Consider the following 22,891-nt stretch of genomic DNA (forward strand, 5'->3'; position numbering starts at 1 on the left):
ACGTCACATTGCTTCTTTGAAGTTAGAGAAATGTGAAATTGTTGATTTAGGTGGAACTCCAAAGGTTACCAAAATAAAAACCTAGCACTGAGACACTGAGTACTCAACTCTCCCCTCAGATCAGATCCAAGAAGAATGTGCCTTAAGGTTTTTTCAGTTTTTCCAATTTTAAGTTCAGTTCAGAGGGAGCAGTTTAACCCTCAAGAAATTTCATCAGCGTTCTAATACATACGTTTTTATAAATAAGCTTGCCTAACATAAGCAATTTCATTTGATGTAGTGCATTTTTGAGTGATATTTTCACTAGCATACACATTTGTACACACACACACACACACACACACACACACACACACACACACCGGAATATGCCTTTTCATGCACATTACTTGGTTGGAGAACTTTGCTGCAAAATTCAGAGAACTTCAAATATTCAACAATGGCAGTGTTTCTGTTAGCCTATGGTTCCAAGGAGTGTGAATTACTGAATATTCACCTTACATACAAACTTAATCAAGTCTTCTCCCTCATCCTTAATCAAACCCAAATTCTTAGTCTGGGTGAACTGAGACCATGCAAGTAGGTTGGAAAATGATGCTTTACATTTGCCTTTCTAGATTATTGCAGTTTTAAAGATGGGCCAGTAGGATGAATGTTGTAACGCTAGACTAAATTTTATTTCACAGCTTGATCTTGCTTGGGTGCTCAGGATCTAATTTCTTCCCGTATTAAGGTGACAGGGAAAATTATCCTCAAGTCAGACTGATTAATGACTTGGGTGGCTTCTTGTCCTTTTCTCTCTCTTATGGAACCATCTGTTTTATCTTCATTCAAATTGTTTGTCTTTGTACACCATGCACAAAGTGATGTCCTTTGTTGGATCAATTAATGTGCAGCATGTTGGAAGTGAGATACAAGTAACCCAGGGCTGTTCTCCAAGATCACAGTGAAAGGCAGCATTACATGGCAGGCTGATATGAACCTAGAAAAAGGATTGTCCTTAAAAGCAAAGCAGCAAAACGGGTGAGAACTGAAGAGGAGGAACACACCTTTGTTTAGATCTGTAATCATGTACAGCCAGTTTTCCCACCACCCTCTTTGCATATTGCAGAACACCAGTGGGAGTGGAAGATAGCTGGTTGGTGCATTTACCCTTTTCATTCATTCATTGCATTTATATATCACCTTTTTCTCCAAGGAGCTAAAGGTGGCACGCATGGTTCTCTCTCACCTCATTTAACCCCCACAACAACCCTGTGAGGGGGGTTAAGTTGAAATTACTTGCCCAGGGTCACTCAGTGAGCTGCATGGCCAAATGGGACTCACAGGTCCCAGTCCAACACTCTTAATCAGTACACCACACTGGCTCTCCATTTTGTTTTTGTTTTTTTGGTTTTTTTATCATGATTTTTATTGAGTTTTCCATATTTCATTTCATTACATTACACATATCTACAGCTTACATTATTACTCAAAAAGAGCATCGACCTCCTTCCCTCCCTCTTTTCTGTCATCCCTATAACTATAACGTATCTATCGCATTTCAATAGTCACTTCTTTACCTTATATCAACTTTTAGAATCAGCCTCTAGCTTGTAAATTAGCTCCTTAATTCCACATTACCAAACATTTCATGTTAAAGCTACAAATGATTTCAAATGTTTACAATTTTCTTTCAAATAATAAATACATTTGCTCCAGTCCTTTTGAAGCCTTTCATCGGGTCGATTCCTGATTTCCCCCGTCAACTTCGCCAGTTCCATGAATTCTACCATCTTTACCTTCCAATCATCCAGGGTGGGGAGTTCTTGCTGCTTCCATCTTTGAGCCAGGAGGATTCTTGCAGCCTTTGTGGCATACATAAACAAATTTACATCTTTTTTGTGAATTTCCTTGCCAATTAACCCCAATAAAAATGCCTCTGGTTTTTTGCTAAAATTATATTTTAATATCTTTTTTAATTCGTTGTCGATAATATCCCAGAAGGCCTTAACCTTAGTGCAGGACCACCAACTGGCTCTCCATTTTGATGTTCCAGCACTCACTACCATGAACCACAGAGCCCATGGTGCTTCCATGTTCAACCACACGGGCCAGCAGTAGAAGGATCAGCATGGAGATATAGTGAAAGCAATCCTAAAATGGGCATGAATTGGAGTGAAAAGGGAATGTGGCATCTCCTATTTTAAAATTTGATGGATGGTAGGACTTACATTTTCTTGGAAGTGTAGCCCACCAGTGCTGGGCAGCTGGGGTGAAAAATTCAATTGGTGAGAGTTTTATTTGGATACAGCCCATAGGGTTGCATCCAACTTGGTGCACAATGAAGTGCAATGGAAGTTCCTCTTTCTCTCTCTTCCCTGTGCCCCCAAAATGCGATAATGTTCCATCCCTCACCCTCTGGAGCAGATTTTGCAGCTGAATAAGAGGGCTGTAGTGGAAAGGGAAAAGACGTTCTGTTGTGCAAGCGGAAATCTGTTGCAGAACCTCAGCATTACTTAATTTTGCCCCAAAGGAGGAATATTTGAACTAGCCAATGATATATCAGAGAGAGAGGAGAAATGTATTTTTTGTGCAGGCAAACAGCCAGATAGTAATGCAACAATGCCCTACTTGTTCTCTTACTTTCGTCAGCCAGCCATATTCCTCTACATACTATAGATCAGGGCTCTAATGTGATTTCTTATGAGAGAAATATGGAGATATCAAATAACTGCTTTGTTAACAAAGAGGTTTCACCCTCCCCAGACATCTCTCTACTGCAGATTTTTGAAATGCCATGGGAAATGTTTGTTAATAACTATGAGTATTCTGTTTTTCCACCCTTCCCTCTGCTTTCTTCCCTACAAAAAACAAAATTATTCAACTTCCGTTTATATACTTTGGCCTTTGGTCCGGCTGTTGGGACAAAAATATATGAAAGCTGACACAGTGACTCTAAACATGGCAGTCTCCCGAAATCAATGCTCTTTAACATTTAGTAGTTGGGGAATGCAAACAAGACACTGTTTTTAAAAGGAACACGAACTGGCACATGGAGACAATTATCCCATAGGGAGGATGCGCTCAAGCTAGGACAATGGAAGAAGTTGATGGGGAAACAAAACAGGAATAGACAATTCCATAACCTCCCCTTGTCTCAATCCCCCAAGACTGAAGACAGAATAATGATAAATATAGAACATGCTGACTGGCTCACACCAGACCAGATAGGTTTCAATAACATGTTATTGCACAAGAACTACCGTGATCTCCAGACCTGATGCAGCGGTTCTCAAAATGTGGGGTTGGCCTCCCTTAGGAAAGGCACATTCCAGGAAAAATTAGGATTCTGAGACAGGGAAAGGACTCGGTAGTTAGGGCACATGTTCTGCATGAATCATAAAATTATAGAATTGCAAAGTTTGAGAAACTTGACAAGACATGCAGGATTTCTTAGAGGCTATCAGAAAGAAGCTATATGCATATCACTCAAGAAACCACAATCCAATGAAAACGGGTGTAGTGAGCTCCCAAGCCCCTGATTCAAATCTTACTGTAGGCACAAATTTACTAGGAGTCATAGGTGTGCCATCAGTTTCTCAGCCTCTGTCTTCTCTCCACCGCCACCAATTGGCAATAAGGAGATAATTATAGGTCTGTTGTACAAATAATGGAGATATTATGTGTGCTGTAACTTTATATGTGCTGTACATGCAGGTCCTGCTCACTGAACACAATCCATTCCCACAATCATTTGGTAGACAAGTGTTTGCATAACGAGCCCACGGTGTCCATTGATTTCTATGGGAACATTCCTAATTCGGGATTGCTCCAATCTCCCCACCCCCATTTTCCCCTCCAATGGTTTCTTCCTGAAATGTCTACAGCCAACCAACAAAGAGAGACAAAGGGGGGAACTTATTTTTCCAATAGCTCCTGCTCTCTGTTTCACCCAATCTTCCCCTCCCTGAATGGCTTCTGCCCCAAAATGGCTGCCGCCGACCAGCAAAGCAGAAACAAGCAAGAAATTAAGGAAGTGGGCCAACTGTCTGTTTGGATATCAGAATCAGAACCTGGAGTGTATAGTAGAGTTTGGGGATAATTATGTTTGGATAAGTGACCTTTCGCATAGCAAGCATGCAGATAGCAGGATCTGCTTGCATATAAAATATTGTCATAATCACTGCCACCTCATTTCTTACACACCCTTCACCAGTACGTCCCATTACAACAATTTAAAGTTCAGTATTTAAAAAAAACAGTTAAATGACAGTCATAGGACTAGGGTGGGTCCTGAAAACACACATTTCAGGTGTCAAAGGTCAGGGTAAGAGGTATTTCATGATGAATCATGCTGTGATATACTAGAAGGGCTGATCACACCACTAGGTGGAGTGAGTTTGTTGCCCAGCAGCTGGTTTTGGATGCAATGGTAGCAAATTGTGATTTCATTTATTACTGCTGTAGTTTTATTACTGGGAAGAGACCCTGTGGCATTTTCTGCCAAAAATAATTGGACCAGCCTTGGGTACTATGCACCATGAATTTGAGGGAAAGGGCAGTACTTACTGTTCCCCTTCTGTGTGTCAGGGCAGCAAAGGCTCTGTGTTGCAATCAAAATACAGTGATGCCTTGCAAGACGAAATTAATCCATTCCGTGAGTCTCTTCGTCTAGTGGTTTTTTCGTCTTGCGAAGCAACCCTATTAGCGGCTTAGCGGATTAGCGCTATTAAAGGCTTAGTGGCTATTAAGGGCTTAGCGGATTAGTGGCTAAAAGGCTATTAGTGGCTTAGCGGCTTAGAAAAAGGGGGGGAGCGGGAAAAAATCGGAACACTCGCAAGACGTTTTCGTCTTGCAAAGCAAGCCCATAGGGAAAATCGTCTTGCGAAGCAGCTCAAAACGGAAAACCCTTTCGTCTAGCAGGTTTTCCGTCTTGCAAGGCATTCGTCTTGCGGGGCACCACTGTACATGTTTGCTTCAGATGGGATGTTGCCTGCTTCCAATGGAAATGCAACCAAGCAAGAACTCAATCATTCCCTGTTCTATTGGTCTAGGACAAGAGACTTATTTTGTTCTCATATTTCAGCAGGGAGTAGCTTTTAAATTTGCCGGTGGCTTCTCTACCCTAAAGAATTGTGCTGTAACCCACCGTGTGATCTTCAGTATATAAATTTAATAAACAATGTTGTTGTTTAGTCGTTTAGTCGTGTCCAACTCTTCGTGACCCCATGGACCAGAGCACGCCAGGCACTGCTTCCCTCAGTTTGGTCAAACTCATGCTGGTAGCTTCGAGAACACTGTCCAACCATCTCGTCCTTTGTCGTCCCCTTCTCCTTGTGCCCTCAATCTTTCCCAACATCAGGGTCTTTTCCAGGGAGTCTTCTCTTCTTATGAGGTGGCCAAAGTACTGGAGCCTCAGCTTCAGGATCTATCCTTCCAGTGAGCACTCAGGGCTGATTTCCTTAAGAATGGATAGGTTTGATCTTCTTGCTTCTTTGAGTTATTCAAGCTCCTTTGCCACGACAAGGCAGTGATCCATGAAGGAGTAATACACAATGATAATAAATTAATAAATAGGCCAACCACCACTATATCCTTTGGTCAAAGCCCTTCCTGAGACTTTAGAAGGGCATTGTGGGGAGAAAACTTAAATAAATTTGAAAACCTTATCTTATTTCCTTGCAGCTCTCAAAAGCAGGAGCATTTCTACATTTTGTTTTATATATTTTTTGTATCACATTTTCCCCACCAGGGGGAGCATGAAGTCCTTGCTGTTGAAAACAAGGCAATGATTCAGATATAAAGCATTTGATTTATTTTTCTGACAAAAATTCAGGAATATTTGTTTGGTCTGCGTTTTGTTTACTTCAGGTTCCCCTGAGATTTATTTTCAAGCTCTACAAGTGTGTGCGCGCGCACGCACACACACATACATATACATGGATCAAACCACGCTTTTACAAGCCCAGTTGTCCTCTGAAGCCTCGCTGGCCAAGCCCAAGATGACAGCCATGTTTTCATTAGAACAATCCTAGTTGAGCAAATACAGAGCTCAGATAGGAAAAACTGAGGGCTCAGTACTTCTGACTCAGGACAAACTCCCATTTTCTCTAGTGAAGTCATTTCCTTGTGACTCGTCTGGGAATATCCACAGATAATGGTTTACAGAATTTTGTGTGTGTCAACAATGAAATTATTCCTCTAAAATGGCTTCATTCCACTCCGAAGAAGCCAGAAATGCACAACCGCACCTCTCTTTCCATCAAAAAGCTATCAACTCTTGGTCCCCACAGTGAAATACATTCACATTTTAAAATAAACAAGTGCGGTTGATGTGGCTCCCGTTTGTCTTCCGTGGGGTATCTCTGCTTGTTTGCCATGGTCTCATTTCTTTGTTTATTCACTCAAATCAATGTTTGGGATTGTTTATATATTTTCGTCTACGTTGCATTGTGTTGAAAAGCTCCTTGTTTGTTCTGTCTGCCCTTGACTTCACCGGCTAAATGGAAAATAAATAACTGTCCATTTGTAGCTGGGTTTGGTGGGCAGACTAATGTAACTACACAATGTGAAAAAGATTTGAGGCATTCATAAATCAAAGGAAGGAAGGAAGGAAGGAAGGAAGGAAGGAAGGAAGGAAGGAAGGAAGGAAGGAAGGAAGGAAGGAAGGAAGGAAGGAAGGAAGGAATCCTAACATAAGCTTTGCTATGTTTTCATCATACCACCAAGCTATGGGTCATATTCACTCAGTGTAAACCAACTGAAATGAATGACCATGGCTAACTTAAGTCCATTCATTTCAGCGAGTCTACTTTGAGTAGACATTCGTTGACTACAATCCTATAATTCCTGTGATTCTTCAGAGTAAGCCAAATTGGCCTATATAAGAGATACATTTAAAGTTTTGGTATGACCTCATTGTCCATCTTTGCAGAGAAAAGCATTATATTCAGATGTCAATTATTTTAGCAATGAACAACCCACTATGGAAGTACAACTCACTGTGTTTGTATTTCTAAACAATCATATCTTCTGGATCAAGCTCAGGGGAAACTAAGATGGAATCTACACACATATAAAAACACTGTGAAAATGCTTTTTTTAATTAAAAAAACATTTTGAAAAATACATTGAATTTTGCATAGCTCACTTTTGTCATCTAGTGTCACATTTGTATATTGCACTCTACAACACATTTAAGATGTTTTATTTGCAGCTGTGTAGCTGAGTCCCAATTCACTCTGTCTACAGCAGAAGTCATTTGGGTAGAGTTGGTTAAGAATGGGAGGGCATTTCAATTCAGTTTCATTAAAGTACAATCGATTTCATACATTCCAAAACAATGTCAGCACCAAAACAAGTATAACCATCAAAATCTGCACTTATCTGAATTTTTCAAGGGAGTTCTCCAGCCAAATAATATTTACAAAAATGAATCTATTGCTGTATACAAATATGTGTCTTAGGAGAAATTCACACTAAAATGCTGAATAATATTAATGATTTGTTTTTTTCAAATTGCTAGTTGCTGCAGGATTGAATTTAAGAATGGGAAAATGAGAAACTGAAAGAAACAAAATTGACAAATCCTTCCATCTCTAGTGCTGATTGGGCTGTAGATGTGACATCATTAATCCACCTCCCATAAAACATTTTTTGCCGTGTTTTAAATTTTATTCTCCTGTTTTGAAGTAACATATTGATGTATATTCAACCGAATGATAGAACAAGTTCTGATTTCTCACTCTGGGCTGCCTGACCACCAAAGTGGAAAGTAACAACCGAGAGAGACTAGAACAGTCTGGAGGAAACTGAGGACCCCCTCCTCTTGTGCCAGATATGAAAGCTCAAATCTCTGTTTCTGAAGCGGGAATTTAAAAAACCCCCACAACAATTAGAAATGAGAAGAATAAAACTAAGCAGTGTTAACTTGTCAATTTTAATCAAAACCATAACTTTTCAACTGCTTGGCCTTTAGCCACCCAGCCACAATGTGCCCCCTTGTCCTCCCACCATTCATAGCTCAGCATAGCCCATGGGGACAAAAAAAAAAAGCAAAAAGTAAGTATATTGTGTAATGCCAAAGTAAACACAAGTGTTTATTATTTTTTGCTGGAGCAGAAATGTCAAGGATTCACCCGGCCTTTTCTGTTCATAACCTACATGCCCCTTGTAGATACCTGAAATATGTCACCTCCACAAATTGTATACATCCTGGTGCATTAAGCGGGTGGGGGAAAGTGAAGAAGAAAAATCTCTGTGTGGCCATCGAGAAAGGTGGTGTTGATTTTATGGCTGGCTGCTGCTAATACCACCCAGGTTCTTATTTCAGGCTGTGGCCATATTTAGTGCACAGATTTCTAACCACATCTTTTTCACAGTCCTGCAATAACATATAGTCTTTTAAAAATGTATACAGATAAAAATGAATGAGCCATTGGAATGAACACAGGTGTGAGGATTGGAATAATACCCCAAACTTTCCATAATGTGGTACAAATATTAAGTCTGTGTGAGTAAAATGCAGTCTTCCTTTTTCTGGATTGGAACTCTCCCATCTTCAGCATTATGTGTCACACCTGTATCCTTCAAATGGCTCAGTGCAGTGTACACTCGGTTCTCATTTTGCCTCACAACAACCCTGTGAGGTAGGTTAGCAAAGGCTGCAATCTTAAATGTACAAATTAATAAGTCCCATCAAACTAAAAGATTGCTCTGTAACAGCGGCGTAGCGTGGGTTGTCAGCACCCGGGGCAAGGCAAGTAATTTGCGTCCCCTAACCCGGGGCAAGGCAAGTACTTTGCGCCCCCTAACCCGGGGCAAGGCAAGTAATTTGCGCCCCCTAACCCCTAAGCTGCCGCCGCTGCCAGCTTCTTCTTGCTGCTGCCTGGTCTGGTCTGGTGTGGTTCTCTCCCACGCTCAGCACTGCGCTGGGCGGCCGCTGCACTGTCCCTCCCCCAGATAGTCCCTCGCTCTCTCTCCGCACCGCACGCCTGGCACCCACCCCCTCCACAGTGGGCGGCGACCCAGCGGCTCGGATCGGATTCGCACAGCCAGCACTGCAGTGAGAGAGAGTGAGTGAGCCAGGTAGGGGCAGAGAGCTGCGAGTGCGAGCGCCCCCCCAGATGTTGCGCCCGGTGAGGCCGGGCCCCCCTGCACCCCCCACGCTACGCCACTGCTCTGTAAGAGGATTATTGTTACGTAGGCCAGGTCAGTATTATCCCCACATTCCACATGGGGAAGCTGAGGCTGCAAGATCGTGCCTGGCCTAAGACACCCCTAGTGCAATTTATAGTTGTGACATTTGAACCACTTAGTTCTCAGCTCACATTCTTGGGAATGTTTATGCTATGTGAAGTTTAAAATGCCTCTAAACCTCTCCCATTCTCTTTGTGCAAATATTTGATCATTGTTAACACAGAAGAGAATAGTGGTTTGGTTTTTTAATTGTGTATGAGCGTTCTAGACTATAGGTTTTACTTTCAAATTACATACTCACTGTAAATTTCATGGTGGGGATTACAGTGGTACCTCTACTTATGTGCACCTCTTCTTGCGTATCCTTCGGGATACGCATGCGGCAAACCCGGAAGTATATTTCCGGGTTTCGTCGTGTGCACATGTGCAGAAGTGCTTTTTTGTGCCGCACATGTGCGCAGAAGCAGCACCTCTGGTTGCGGAAACCTCAAGATCTGACTGGAGCTCTGGAAAGGACCCCATCCGCAACCGGAGGTACCACTGTATATTCTATTTTTGTAGGGTGGCCTTCGATAAATGTGTCTCTACAGTGCATGGGTATCTATTTGGGCAGTGGGACTTTTCCCCTCTCCCCACCCCCTCCCCAAATCTGCTCCAGGGTGTTGGCAGAACCCCTAGTACAAATTTAAGGGGCACACAGGATGAGTTTTGTTGTTCAAGCAGAAATGCTTGCACTAATAGGGACGTGACTTAGCCCTTCTTTGAATATAACCTTTAGTCACTAGGTGGCACTAGGCTTAGTTGTGTCTGGACAGAGTCGGGAGTTTCCTCTTGCTGTTTTTCTTCTCTGGCTTCCTGACTAGTCTGACTTCTAAGCCTCCCATGCAGCTTCATAGCTAAATGGGGATTAAATATCTGTCTTCCCACATCCAAAGACAACACTCCTGTCATTCTACTAGTGACTCCTCACAACGCCCTTCCTCCTGTACAAATTAGCACAGCTTCAAGCCCTCACCACTAAATGTTCATGCATGTGCTATTTTATAAAATGAGGCTAAAATACTAAAAAGCATATTTGCTATAGCTTCTATGTAAACTAATTAGACAAATTAATTGCAGGATTTGATATAAAGGCCTGCTTCTGTTTAAAAATTCCTGTGCAGGAAATACTACCAATTCTGGGAAGACAAAACAAATAAGCAAGCAAGTTTCAGTGAAGCTATTTTGATAACCTTTTAAAATAGGTGGCTCACCGTAGATTAGGATGCCAAAAAATAGTTTGGCTCCATCATGCTGCTTCCTCCTTGGTCCGTATTTCTGAAGGGATCTCCAAAGAAAGCTGTGCTTAACTTAGAGATCACCTCTTTGTTTATTTCCCATCATCAAAATAATACTGCACTCTCAAATACAAAATCTACGTGTAATGTAGATGTCATTTCCTAGCTGAAATGCTGCCTAAGGTAACATAACCACATAAGGCAAGCAGTTTCAGATGTGGGGCTCATTCAGACAACTGGCTTATTGGACATTCATCCTGCTTTTGTTCCACTTCATTTGCAGGGCAGTTATATGACAGTGCTAATCCTGATTTGCTTGTGTGGTGGCTGTGGGTCTTCCTGTGAATCATTCATTCATCCTTCATGTGTATGCACATATAGAAATTGCTTGGGGAAATAAAATCCTACACTTGCATTCCCAGAAATTGATGTGTTCTCTTAAGTTCACTGGCTTTGCACGGAAAGAGGGGCTCCCTGTGGCTTTTCCTTAACTTTAGGGGTCTTTAGAGGAAGCGAGTCTTTAGGGGAAGAGATTTCCAATGGCCAAGCATGAGAAAGGGCCATAGCTCAGTGGTAGAACTTCTGCTTTGAATGCAGAAATTCCCATGTTCAATCTCTGACAACTCCAGGTACAGCTAGAAAAAAGTAGTATCTGAAACCCTGCAGAGCTGCTGCCAACCAGTGCAGAGAATACTCAGCTAGATGGACCAGTGATCTGAATTCAGGCAGCTTCCTACATCCATATATCCAGAAGATGTTTTTATTAAATTGTCATTTGCTAGTCAGGGAGGGTGTAGAATAATTATCATACTGCTATCTGTCCTGAGCCCTGTCCAGAGAAATGCAAAGAGATGGTGAAGCCTAAAACCAAAATGAAATGGGATAAGTATTGGTCTAGACCAGGCATCCCCAAACTCAGCCCTCCAGCTGTTTTGGGACTACAATTCCCATCATCCCTAGCTAACAGGACCAGGTCCTGTTAGCTAGGGATGATGGGAGTTGTAGTCCCAAAACAGCTGGAGGGCCGAGTTTGGGGGTGCCTGGTCTAGACGCAGCCTCTTATTCAGTCCATGGATCGGCATAAGCTGAATCGCAGGACTAAGTTGTGGCTTTACTGAGAGCAGATAAAATATCAGCAATATATATCACACACGGACTGAAATTTTCATCCCTTATTCCCTACTGGCCCATTAGACAACATTCCTGTAGTAAATCACAACACTGAAAGTATATTTCATGTTACTATCAAATTTCAGTCAAGTGAGACATAAGACACTATGAAATTATTCACATATACTTGAAAAAGAGCCACCTTTTAGATACATTAGCACACATAAATTTATGGTTCCATTCACTAAATTTATTTTGCAGCTCTCTTGTTTTATGCTATTTTGTTCTAGTCAAGTGGTCTCTGTGGAGCAGTGAGTCACTGGATCTCTTCGACTTCTCAAGCAAACAAAGCCAAGAAAGAAAGAAAAATTATCACCACCCTGGTTCCGGATCAAATCAGGAGAGTAGCTGAAGTTACAAAGTCCATTGTATGAGTGTATACAGAATGAGGGTAACACAAGCTGTGAGTTGCAGCAGCACAGTTTGTCTTGGCTCCAGGGAGCACCTTCAATTTTTCGGGTATCTCAATTTTCATATAAAATACTTGTATGTCACAGCTGTGGAGACAACCTTGAAAAGCATGCCTGCCTTATGCACCCTTAAAATGAGCATGAGCACCCACACAAACCCCCATTTTAATTTTAAATCTCATGTTTTTCAGCCAGGCTTGTTCGAGCTGCGAGTAACAACAGAGCTTTTGTTCACTCTCCTGGCTGTAACGCAGCAGTTGGGAGCAATGGAGGCCTGTCAGCAAAAAGCCTTCGAAACAAGGGGCATTCTGAGGTGGTCATGACTATTCTATGGAGTGGGGAATCACATATCTGAAAATAACCCTTAGAAAAACAAGGGAATTCTGGTAGCCCCAGGTTCACCTCACTTGGGGGGCCTCTGTCCCCTGCAGGCAGCAACCTTGGCTCATGGATCAATTTCCTGCTCAGTCTGAGCTTTGCTATGGATATGACACACAGCAAAACATGGCTTTCTCGCATGATCTTCTAAAGAAACCAGGGTACTCTCACAAGTCAGTCACATCCATGCCTGAAGACCTCTAGGAAAAATAGCAAAAGCCACAGAGCTGCCCATCTCCGAGGGCTGTGTCTTGTGAATTTTTGCTCACCATGAGTTCGTTGTCTCCATGACTGATCAGCTGATCAGCATACCCATGTCTGACATACACATAATTGCAGCTATAAATTCCTCATAGTCTACCTTTATTATACAAGTGAATGATGGGTTCGCTCCCATGAGTGAAAATAGTAAAGTCATTGTGGTACTCCACCCCATGACTAAGAACCAATACAACAGCTCACACAACCTCCAGGGAAGAATACGATAATGTACCCAATCACTAATGGAGCAGACTTGGTCCATCTACTCCTATACTGTTTACTCTGACTGCCAGTTGCCCTCCAAGGCCTCAGTCAAAGGTCTTTCATAGATCCACTACCTGGAGAACTGGGAATACTTTGTCACAAAAGTTTTTGTTACAGACCTGCACCCTTTTTGAATTTCAAAGCAGTTCTCTAACTTCATCTTAGTATAAACTGTGATAGGTGCTTTTTAAAAAAATCAGCCTACGGCAGGTCTTCTTTCAAGATGTCACCACAAAAGGAAACTATCACAAGAAACATCACAACAGCCATATGAATTAATTGGCTCTAAATCAGACTCTGGTCCCAAATGTATGCAAGGTTATATACACATCCTTGACAAAGAACCCAGTAAGTTACTCTGCCAGAATGATAGGTGCTGTGCATCAATCACACAAGAAGCAGAGCTACATGCTAAAGGGAGAGGAAGGCTAGAAGCAAGTTCTAAATCTGATGGAGTAATTATGGAGGGAAGTAATTATAGAGGGTTGTCTGATCCAATACCACAACAAATATCCATGCTAGGCAACATTGCACAAACATTTCCACATGTCAGTTAGCAACAATATTCATGACAGCTTGTCAGTTTTTGATGGATGATAGAAGATTCCGTTTTTGAAGTAGAAAGTATCCTTTACAATTCGGGATTTGCCATGAATTGGTGTCCTCATGTCCTTAACCACGTCTCCTGGAAAAATAAATGTGTAATTGAGCATTAAAAATTGCATGCCTAAGATAACCTAAAGCAGAATGCCAGCTGCCACATGATGTGATTTTCAGATTCCCTTACAGAACAGTCACAATTTGTAAACTGATAAGCAAGGAGCAGTATAAACCTGTCATCCATTTCCTGGATTTGGTGAAATCATCACCAGGCATTTTACTGACTGCCATACAAATCATCATGAGTTCACCACCTGTAGCTGTGATGACTACATCGCCTTCCCGGGGCTGCTCAGGTAGTTCCGCCTATGCTGTAGATAGATAGATAAACTTTATTCGCATTAGCCAACAGCCATAGCAACATAAAACAAGCAATATATACAATTAAAAAGACAACAATGGTTAAAAAGGGCTATCAAATGACCAAGATTATCATTCAGTTGCCTGCGTTTACAATTGGCTAAAGCCAGTATGTGCTCTTAACTGAAGAAGAAAGCACTAAAACCTGTTTGGGTCTTTTGGAATGAGGCTGATAGATCTGAAGAGCTGCGATGCTTTATAGCTCCCACTGAACAAAACTCTGCTCCATAAAACAATAATGCACAAAACAGCAGCTTGGTTCCACTATTAATAAAAGATATAAATGCTTAGATCAGGCATAAGCAAACTCGGCCCTCCAGATGTTTTGGAACTACAACTCCCATCATCCCTGACCACTGGTCCTGTTAGCTAGGGATGATGGGTGTTTTAGGCCCAAAACATCTGGAGGGCAGAGTTTGCCTATGCCTGGCTTAGATGATGCCAAACTTTTTCCCTGTCTTGTAATAGCAGCAGACTATACAGAAATTCAGCAGGTGCACCCTTGCCCATCATTTTATCTTAAAAGCTTCACCTGCCTAATTTCTACCATTCAGGGGGCAGGCAGGCAGGCATTTCCTCCAAGGAGCTTAAATGTGGCTTCCCCCTCCTTCCATTTTATCCTCGCAACCATCCTATGAGGCAGGTTAGGCAGAGAGTTGGTGCCTGACCAAAGGTTCATGATTGCATGGGGATTTGGACTCTGAAGTGGGGCCTGTAAAGGTGGCGTCATCCCAGGCAAACACCACCAGCTTCACTCTATTTAGTTCTTACTGTTTTGTATTTCTTCTTAACACTTGCGCTCAGTGCAAAGTCACCATGTAAGCAAATGAAACATTATTCAGACTCTGGCATACAGAACTAGATTGGCTTCTGTCACCGTGACTCACGAATAATGCTTAGCTCGCAATTCAGTGGTTTGCTGGGGGCTTATGCAGAATGAAACAGGAAGGCTGCTAAGTGGTAACAGATAGAAAGGCAGGCATAGGGCAACTAGAGCAAGCGGAAGGTACAATTTAGCTCCTGCTCCTCAAAATGTGTTTTTGAACGAAGCTTAAAAGGGTGACCATGCAGCCTACCTTAGAGAGGACAGTCCTCTACTGAAGAACAGTCTGCTCCAAAGGAGACAGACGTCAATGGAGTTGTCAATCAACAATTGATACCTGGACTGCAGGCACACAGGCCACCTGGTCACAGTCTTCCCATTTGACCTATACTAATTAATTTCAAATTTGCAAACATATAAATTACCTTATGCTAAATACTGCGCTGATTTCTGGCCTCTTTTGAGGAGATACATTTCCTCAGGATTTTTGCCAATGTGTAAGTGGGCCACCATACTTAGATAGATAGATAGATAGATAAATTTATTTATTGTCATTGTCCGTATATACACAGTATACACAACAACGAAAATCAAACACCCACCCAAAGACCGGGTTCACATATACATTTGCACGTATCTCCGACACTCTCATCTTAAGACTGTTCTTAAGACTGTACTTAAGACTGTTCAGGAGCCGGCATGTGTGCATAAGGAAAGACAGACAGCTGTCAGGGACACATCCTGTTAGTGCCCTGTGCCTTCCCAAATCTGCTAGAGAGCAGGGGAAGTCCTACAACAAATTTAAGCATGTCATGGCAGGGGAGATTACATATGGACAACAGACAGCGCTACACTGCATTCCACCCTAATAATTTCCCCTAACAAAGACAATTAAAGCAGGGGAGGCAGAAGCAACTTGAAATATTTCTTGTCACTGGTGAAGCATTATCTTAAGCCTACTGCATGCCTCTCGTGCTCTGGGATCCATGCAATAGCCATTACTGGTTCATTACTCTTACCTAAGCGCCAGCCATATTCCCACGACGACAGCACTGGGTAGCAGAATTTCTCCTCAGGGCTCTTCATCTTCCTCTGCTTGAGGTAGTGGTGCCTCCCTTTGCCTTCATGGGAGAAGCCCTGGTATAGCAGCTGAGTTGTCTGTGGTGTGGGAACCCTCATCTCGGGAAGAGGCTCCTGAAGGCTTGGGCCTTCCTCCTCCTGCTTCTCCTCCTTGCCCGACAGGTGCCGCCTGTCCTCTTTTTGCACAGTTACTTCTTGACACCGGAGGGAGCTTGCACTCTTCTCAGGAGGGCAGATGGCAGGCAAGGAACACTTCCTCTTGGCGACCCCATAGTCAGACACCCGCCTGGGGTATTTGTGCCCGTATTTTGCCTTCCAGCTGACCCTGCAGGAGGCCTCCTTGTTAATAAGCTCCCTCCAGCCATCTTGCTCCCGCGTGGTCAGCAGGCCCCTCATGGCCCCAGAGAGATGGCAGAGTCTGTGTGGTGACCACCGTGTGCTCGGCAAATGTTACTTCCTGCCTCTGGTGTCCAAGGAAACATACACAAAAGGGCCAGTGAAGCTATTCTCAAATTACAGCCTCTGAACAAGGCCTGTGTGTGTGCTCTCTCTCTCTCTCTGACACACACACCTCCTGCAACTAGGTGGCTACAAGGCATAAAGCTGCGTTGGAAGGGTTTGTTTTTGGTGAAATGTTGAAAAACTTAGGTGGGCTTCTTTGCAGCTACAATTGCCCGACAGGTGGAATTAGTTACCTTACAACCTAGCTGGGGCTTTGTAACTGCAGAGCTCGTAAATCAAACTGAAAGTAACGAACTCTGCCCTCCTCCCCCTTCCCACTTGTGCTGACTAGAGAGAATATTTACACCTGAGACACACACGAGTGTGCACACACGCACACAAATAGTGATTTAACAAAAACACTTGGTTGGAAGTTAGCAGTCCATCTTGAATGCAAGTCGTGCAACAAGCAAGCAGGGGATTTGCCAGTCTTCATTTCCCCGATTTTAAGTTGCATTGGACTCAACCCAAAGAAAATCAAAGCCAAACTCAGCGGAAGCCACAAAAAGTTAGATTGGCTACCATTCCATGTGGTGCCTGTGATTTCTCTCTCTGAAACCACAAAACTGGCTGTGTGCCCTTGCTCAAAACCCACCCTGGGGTTTGGGTGCGTAATACAGCCCCAAAGCAGGCAAGTTTTGACTGGCTCTCTGTGTGTTACACAAAGAATTCAAACACCTTCTTAAAAGCCCCCTGCCTTACAATGCAGTAGTCATAGTGATAGCTGAAAGGTAGCACAGTAGGGGGATAAATCTTTTTCAGAGAAATGTATATAGCACACAGCTACAGAGAGGAAATTAAAATGCATGCAAAGGTACTCCCTCTATCTTTCTTGTCCCGTAGTCTTAATTTGAGCAGTGGCCCTTTAAAAGCAAGGCATCTTAAAATAACAGAATCAAAAGCATTTGTAGCCGAGAGATGGGTAAGGCAGCTGTATAGAGATGAACTCCATGCCAGCCATTTGGTTTCCTCCTCTAATGCTTTCATCGCAATGCAAGAACTACCACACCCATAAAGAAATGGGAAAGTTTTAGACCTCTGGAGTTAAGCCATAAATTATAAGATTCAAATGCCAGGCCTCCACCCAAGTTTCAAAGAGTACCTAGTGAGTAAACTAATATAAAGAGGAGAGAGAATATTCTGAACAAATTCATAACACTGAACTTTGAAACTGTGGTGTGTGCCTAGGAGTGGCATGGAAAACAGTGAAAGCTTTTGTATGTTGCTCTAGCTATTAACTGCCCACAGATGTGAGAATCTGACATCTATTAGAAAACATGGCACAGCCCTTTTAAGCTAGGGCCACAGTGGGAGAATATTAGCACCGAAAAAAGAACATTGCAAACAAAACAAAAACAGCAACCATTACTTCTGGTTCGATGGTAGCGCTAGTTACAAAGACTGATAAATTCCACATACACTGTCCATCACCCATAGCTCAGAAGAAGGGTGCATTCTATGCAAGCAGAAATCTTGGGTTCCATTCCTGGCATTTCCAGAGCAGGTTGGAAAAACTCCTGACTAAAATGCTGATGAGCTGCTTCCATGTCAACACAGATCAGACTTTTTCAACCTGGTGCCCTCCCAATGTTTTGTATTACCAGCTCCCACCATCCCAACCATTGGCCATGATAACTGGGGTGCATATAAGTTGGTAGTCCCCAAAAACAGGAAGGCACTGGGTTAGGGGAAAGCTGGCTACGGTCAACTGACAGCAGCTCTGGAAAAAAAATAACATTTTACATAATTTGCTACGTGGTCTTTATCTGGAGAAGCCCGGAGTTGAACCTGGGTTCCTCTGAATGTAAAGTGTATACTCTACCACTGAACTACAACCCCTCCCCAAAATTCAGATCTTCAGAGTGCCTTTCAATGGCATGGCAAGAACCAAATGATTTTAGGGATTGGGGTAGACTTCGGCAGAGCCATGCAAACAAGTAGGAGGCTTAAGAGCTAAATACTTGACCAAGGGCTAGCTTGTTTTCACAGCACAAGACCTAGAATATTTAGTGTAAAAATCTGTGGAAAAGACAGAGCATACCTAACTCAGCCACAGAGACAGTCTTAAGAGCTAGGGAGCCTGTGTGTTTAAAATCATGCATGATGAACTAAAGACCACATCTGCTTTTACCATTGCCAATTATGGTCCATGTTCAAGATCTCCGTACTATTGTAAGGCACTTTGTTGCCTTATGCTATTTCGACCACCAGCAGGAATGACATTTGATGCAGGTACGATACAAGTTAGTCCATTTAGACAGACATGAGTCATGGCAAAACAAAACAAAAATACTTAGCAGCCCACCTGAGTTTGTTTTTAACATGCACATTTTATTTCATGAAGCCAACATTCATGGTTTTTAATAAGTTATGGGATACAATATTACAATCTTGCAATTATTCCAGTTTATTCTGCTTTTCCTTATAGTTTACAATGTAGTGAGCATTTCACATTAAGGCACACAGCACAGTAAAAAAAAAGAAAAAGGGATGTCTTGTTACTCTAGCTCCTCCTCCAAGAAGCTGTGCTCAGACTTAGTGCACTGATATACTACAAAAATAAAGCTGACCAAGTAGAAATCTTTCTCTAAAGAGAGGGAACAAATTTCCATCAAGTCTCTTCTTCCATTAGGCACATTTAAAGCTCTTTGAGAAAGAGAGAATCTGCTAAAAGCCACAGGAGTTTTGTAGTAACCATTAGTTGCATACCTGGAATGTCTTTTGAAATCTGGAACGGCCATGTGCTCATTCCCTTATCCCAAAACAATGAAGGGGATAAACACTTTGTGCATGAACAGGCTCAATAAACTCGCATCATTAGCAGAAACATTCAGAGGTACACTTAATATTGTCTGACTGACTAGGCTAGTTTTCACATCATCATGATCAGGGACACGATGAGCAAGTCAGAAGCTACTTTTTGTTACTCAACTAAGAGCCTCGTGTGCTGGAGATAAACGTCTTTCTAGCATAGCCAACGTGTGAGTTGCACAAGCATGAATTTTACACTGAATGCAGAAACAAGCTTGGGAGAAACTGAGTTCCTGCATGTTGCACCTACTGTGTGTCAGCAAAATGCACCTGTGGCAGAATATCAGCTGATTTGGCATCCTGTCAATCACAACAATCATGGTTAAAGTAAGCTAGCATCGTAACTGTACACAGCAAAAGAGGCAAAGACGTCCAGGAACAGTTTGATACCCCTTGCAGTTTTCATTTTCTGCTAATGTAAACAGCCAAGCTTTCTGTTATGGTGTTTTAGTGTTTAGCTGTAACGCTTGAGAGTTTTCAATGTTACGTTTTTTTTAAAAAAAATCAAGTATACAAAAGGCACAGTAAGTACCAGTTTTACCTCATTTTCTTTACAGAAGAACTTTAACTGGCAATAGCCAAAGTGATTTTCTACAGCTAAATTTAAAAAGTTTCCAGTCTAAAAAATGTCCATCAAAAGTCAGTAGTTTAAGCTACCCAATTATCAAACACAAATTCCAGTTTAACATGTAAATTCTAAAATCCACAAAAAGGATAGTGACCTTGTTACATGATTGCATATCGATCCGAAAGGTACATTGGTTTACATTTGTATAGGAGGGATGCTTAAGACAAATAGAACACTTTTAAAAAGTTGCAGAATTTAAGTTGGGGGTGCATTAAAAAATGTGTTCTGTATACATGAAGGTATACTCTATTTCTCACAGGAATGCTCACAGTATTGAATTGTTCGGATTTCACTTGAACAGAGCTGAATGTTTTGAAACAATACGAACTTAGGGAACTGTAACGTGGAAGGGGCTTCCAGGAATGTGTTCTTCACCCCACTTCACAGCTAGAATATAGTCACCCTTCTCCTTGACGACGTACTTTACACCGTACTGTTGGTTCCCAAGGTGTTTCACAGATACTTCTTCACAAGGAGTTGTAGGTCCATGGACACCAACTAACAACATATTTGAACCTAAGGCAGAATGAAGAGCATTACTACCACATCCCCAAATTCAAACAGCTCCAATCAAGCTTTACTTTACCAATCAGACGCAAAGTTAAGAGCCTTGCTAGACCAGGCCAAAGGCTCACTTAACCCAGCGCCCTGTTTCTGCCAAACAGGTGCCTATGGGAAGTTGGGATGCAGAATCTGAATTCACAGCACTTTCCCCATTTGAGAGTCCCATACTTGGGTCCAGAGACATACTGCCTCCCACAGTGGAACACAGCCATTACGGTCAGTAGTCTTTAACAGCATGCTGCTCATGGACGATAATGCTATTTGCAGGGCAAGGTATTTCTGCAGAGAAAAAGCACTAGGCAAAATTCATCAAGTAAACCTTGCTGACTCCTGTGCAAGACAAATAATTCTTGTTCTTTTCTTAGAAGTTCATCTTTCGATCAGGCTTTCCCAAACATGCCTCTCCAGTTGTTTTTGGCCTACAAATCCCATCGTCCCTGACCTGCTAGCTAGGGAAGATGGGAGTTGTAGTCCAAAAACAGATGGGAGACCCAAGTTTGGGAAAGCCTGCTTTAGATGCTCTTAAACGCTTTGTAAAGCGGTGGGAGATCCAACATTCCACTGCCAATGGCAACTGAATACTTTTCTCTGGGGCGAAAGCGGCACTAAAGATTTAGTGGACACTTAGAAGGTGGAGAAGCTCAGGTCTTTGGTCACTGGACCAGTAATAGAAACCCACATTTATTATTTTTTTAAAAAAGGAAGTTACCAGCTTTGCTGCAGTCGACAGAAAATGTGTTGTTCTGGCCCACGAAAGCTCTAGAGAGCCCTGCTCCCGTGGAGATCACTCTGCTTGCATCAGATGAAGATCTGGGAATGGCACTATAGCACGTATCCGTTGTTGACCTGGTCACAGATTCCACCATGATGGAGGATGTTTCATTGGACACACCTGGGCTAACCAGCCGCTGGCCTACAGAGCAAGATAACCAGAGCACAGTTTAAACAGTGTGGCAGTACCCCTGCTGCTAAGTGAAAGAGCTCAATGGCTACCGTCAACTAGATGCCAGTCAAGTCAAAGACACTGTGCCACCTTGGGAAAGTCCATCTCTCTGCACCCACCCTCCCGCTGAGAACACAACCAGGTAGGTAATACTGGCTCATGAGTCTTACCTGTCACTTTTGCTTTGAAAGGGCTGCCGGCTATGTGATTGGGCCCTCCGTATTTAATTCCAATTAAGTAGTTCCCTGGGGCCATAGGTGTGTACATTACATGGTAGCCCTCCAGAGCTTCTTGACAATCCATTTTCACCTTTGACGGCCCCTCGATTGTAACAGCAAGGGTTCCAGGACCTGCTTTGGTGGTGTCTATGGTAAATGCCGATTGTAATCCTGGAAAGCAAAGGAGAAATAGGAAGCATGGGTTCCAAGACTAACCATTTGTCACATCACACTTTCATGCAGCAATCTTGTTTGCCAAGTATATGTCATGGATACAGCCTCCCATCCTGCAACAATCTGCCATTGCAAATTGTGTATTTTTTTAAATAATAATAAAAAAGACCACTTTCTCAAGAAATACCCAAAGTGAGTCACGACCACTAATCCATCAAAAAAGCAAATACTCCAAAAGATTTAGAAAAAACTTGTCCCACCTCCTAATAAAAGCAGCCCTTTCTTTGATGCCTTGCGATCACAAATTTCACACTTTCCCATTCTGCTGCACAGGCAAGTGCAGGTACCCCCAACCTGTGGCCCTCCAGATGCTTTGGCCTACAACTCCCATGATCCCTAGCTAACAGGACCAGTGGTCAGGGATGATGGGAATTGTAGTCCAAAAAACTTGGAGGGCCAAAGGTTGGGGGTGCCTGGGCAAGTGTGCGAAGACAAGCAAAAAGCAAAACAAAACCCAGAACGACTGATGAATGCTTCTTCTAAGGTGGAATCTACACACATATAAAACGTTCTGAAAATGCTTTCCTTTAAAGCGTTTTTTAAAATACATTTAATTTTCCAAAAGGGTCACCATTACCATCTAGTGTTACACTTAAAATGTTTTATTTGCAGTTGTATAGCTGAGTCCTAAGTGCAGCCAGACCATCAGTAAGTAATGTTTGGCTGTGTGGAATCCATTACGGCTTGATCAATAGCAAGGACCCAACCCAAAATGTTAAGCATCAACCCTGGCGAATGGGTATGTTACTGGTACTCATCTGTCAAATTTCATCAAACTCATCTATCGAATTTCAGTTAATTTCTCCCTTCAAGGGCCTCAGGAGATATAAACAGGCACTACTCCCATGTGACCCACTGAAAACTACACAGGTCAGAGATGGAGAGCCTGTGTCCCCCCCCCCCCAACTGATGTTGTGGAACTCCCAACAACCCCAGCCAACATGACCAATGGTCAGGAATGATGCGACAGTGTGATAAACTGATAAACTGAATTGTTCAAATCAGTTCAGCATCCATTTCTGCATTTTCTTGAATATTAGCTTTTCCCTGTTTAACTGAAATGAACCGAGACCACCACCCATTTTGAAACATATTGGCTGAGCCTATAAAAGGTATAGCCCAACTGTGC

General features: G+C 42.5%; 2 protein-coding genes across 5 annotated transcripts in view; both read right to left on the reverse strand.

The window, feature by feature from the left end:
- Positions 1 to 10,025: 10,025 nt before the first annotated feature.
- Positions 10,026 to 16,598, reverse strand: LOC308582546 (protein SPMIP1). Its single transcript, XM_081185754.1, has 2 exons — positions 15,803 to 16,598; positions 10,026 to 13,625 (listed from the first exon to the last, which is right to left on the reverse strand). The coding sequence occupies exons 1-2, from the start codon at positions 16,257 to 16,259 to the stop codon at positions 13,507 to 13,509; spliced, it is 576 nt and encodes a 191-aa protein (XP_081041880.1). The 5' UTR covers positions 16,260 to 16,598; the 3' UTR covers positions 10,026 to 13,506.
- A 2,076-nt stretch (positions 16,599 to 18,674) lies between these two features.
- The window catches only part of FLNB (filamin B), a 96,198-nt gene continuing 91,981 nt past the window's right edge, over positions 18,675 to 22,891 (reverse strand). For all 4 annotated transcript variants that reach the window (XM_081183913.1, XM_081183912.1, XM_081183915.1 and 1 more), the window contains 3 exons: positions 21,481 to 21,699; positions 21,077 to 21,280; positions 18,675 to 20,319 (listed from right to left, as the gene is read on the reverse strand). In XM_081183913.1, the coding sequence (XP_081040039.1) occupies positions 20,132 to 20,319; positions 21,077 to 21,280; positions 21,481 to 21,699 (611 nt within the window). In that variant the 3' untranslated portion in view covers positions 18,675 to 20,131. The remainder of the gene's footprint in view (positions 20,320 to 21,076; positions 21,281 to 21,480; positions 21,700 to 22,891) is intronic.

This window comes from Podarcis bocagei (genome assembly GCF_964188305.1).
Source record: "Podarcis bocagei genome assembly, chromosome: 2".
Lineage (NCBI taxonomy): Eukaryota > Metazoa > Chordata > Lepidosauria > Squamata > Lacertidae > Podarcis > Podarcis bocagei.

Coding starts and splice junctions, on each gene's coding strand:
- LOC308582546 (XM_081185754.1), bottom strand. CDS start 16,259: ATGAGGGGCCTGCTGACCACGCGGGAGCAAGATGGCTGGAGGGAGCTT. Junction 13,626..15,802: donor GGAATATGGCTGGCGCTTAG/GTAAGAGTAATG, acceptor TTATTTTTCCAG/GAGACGTGGTTAAGGACATG.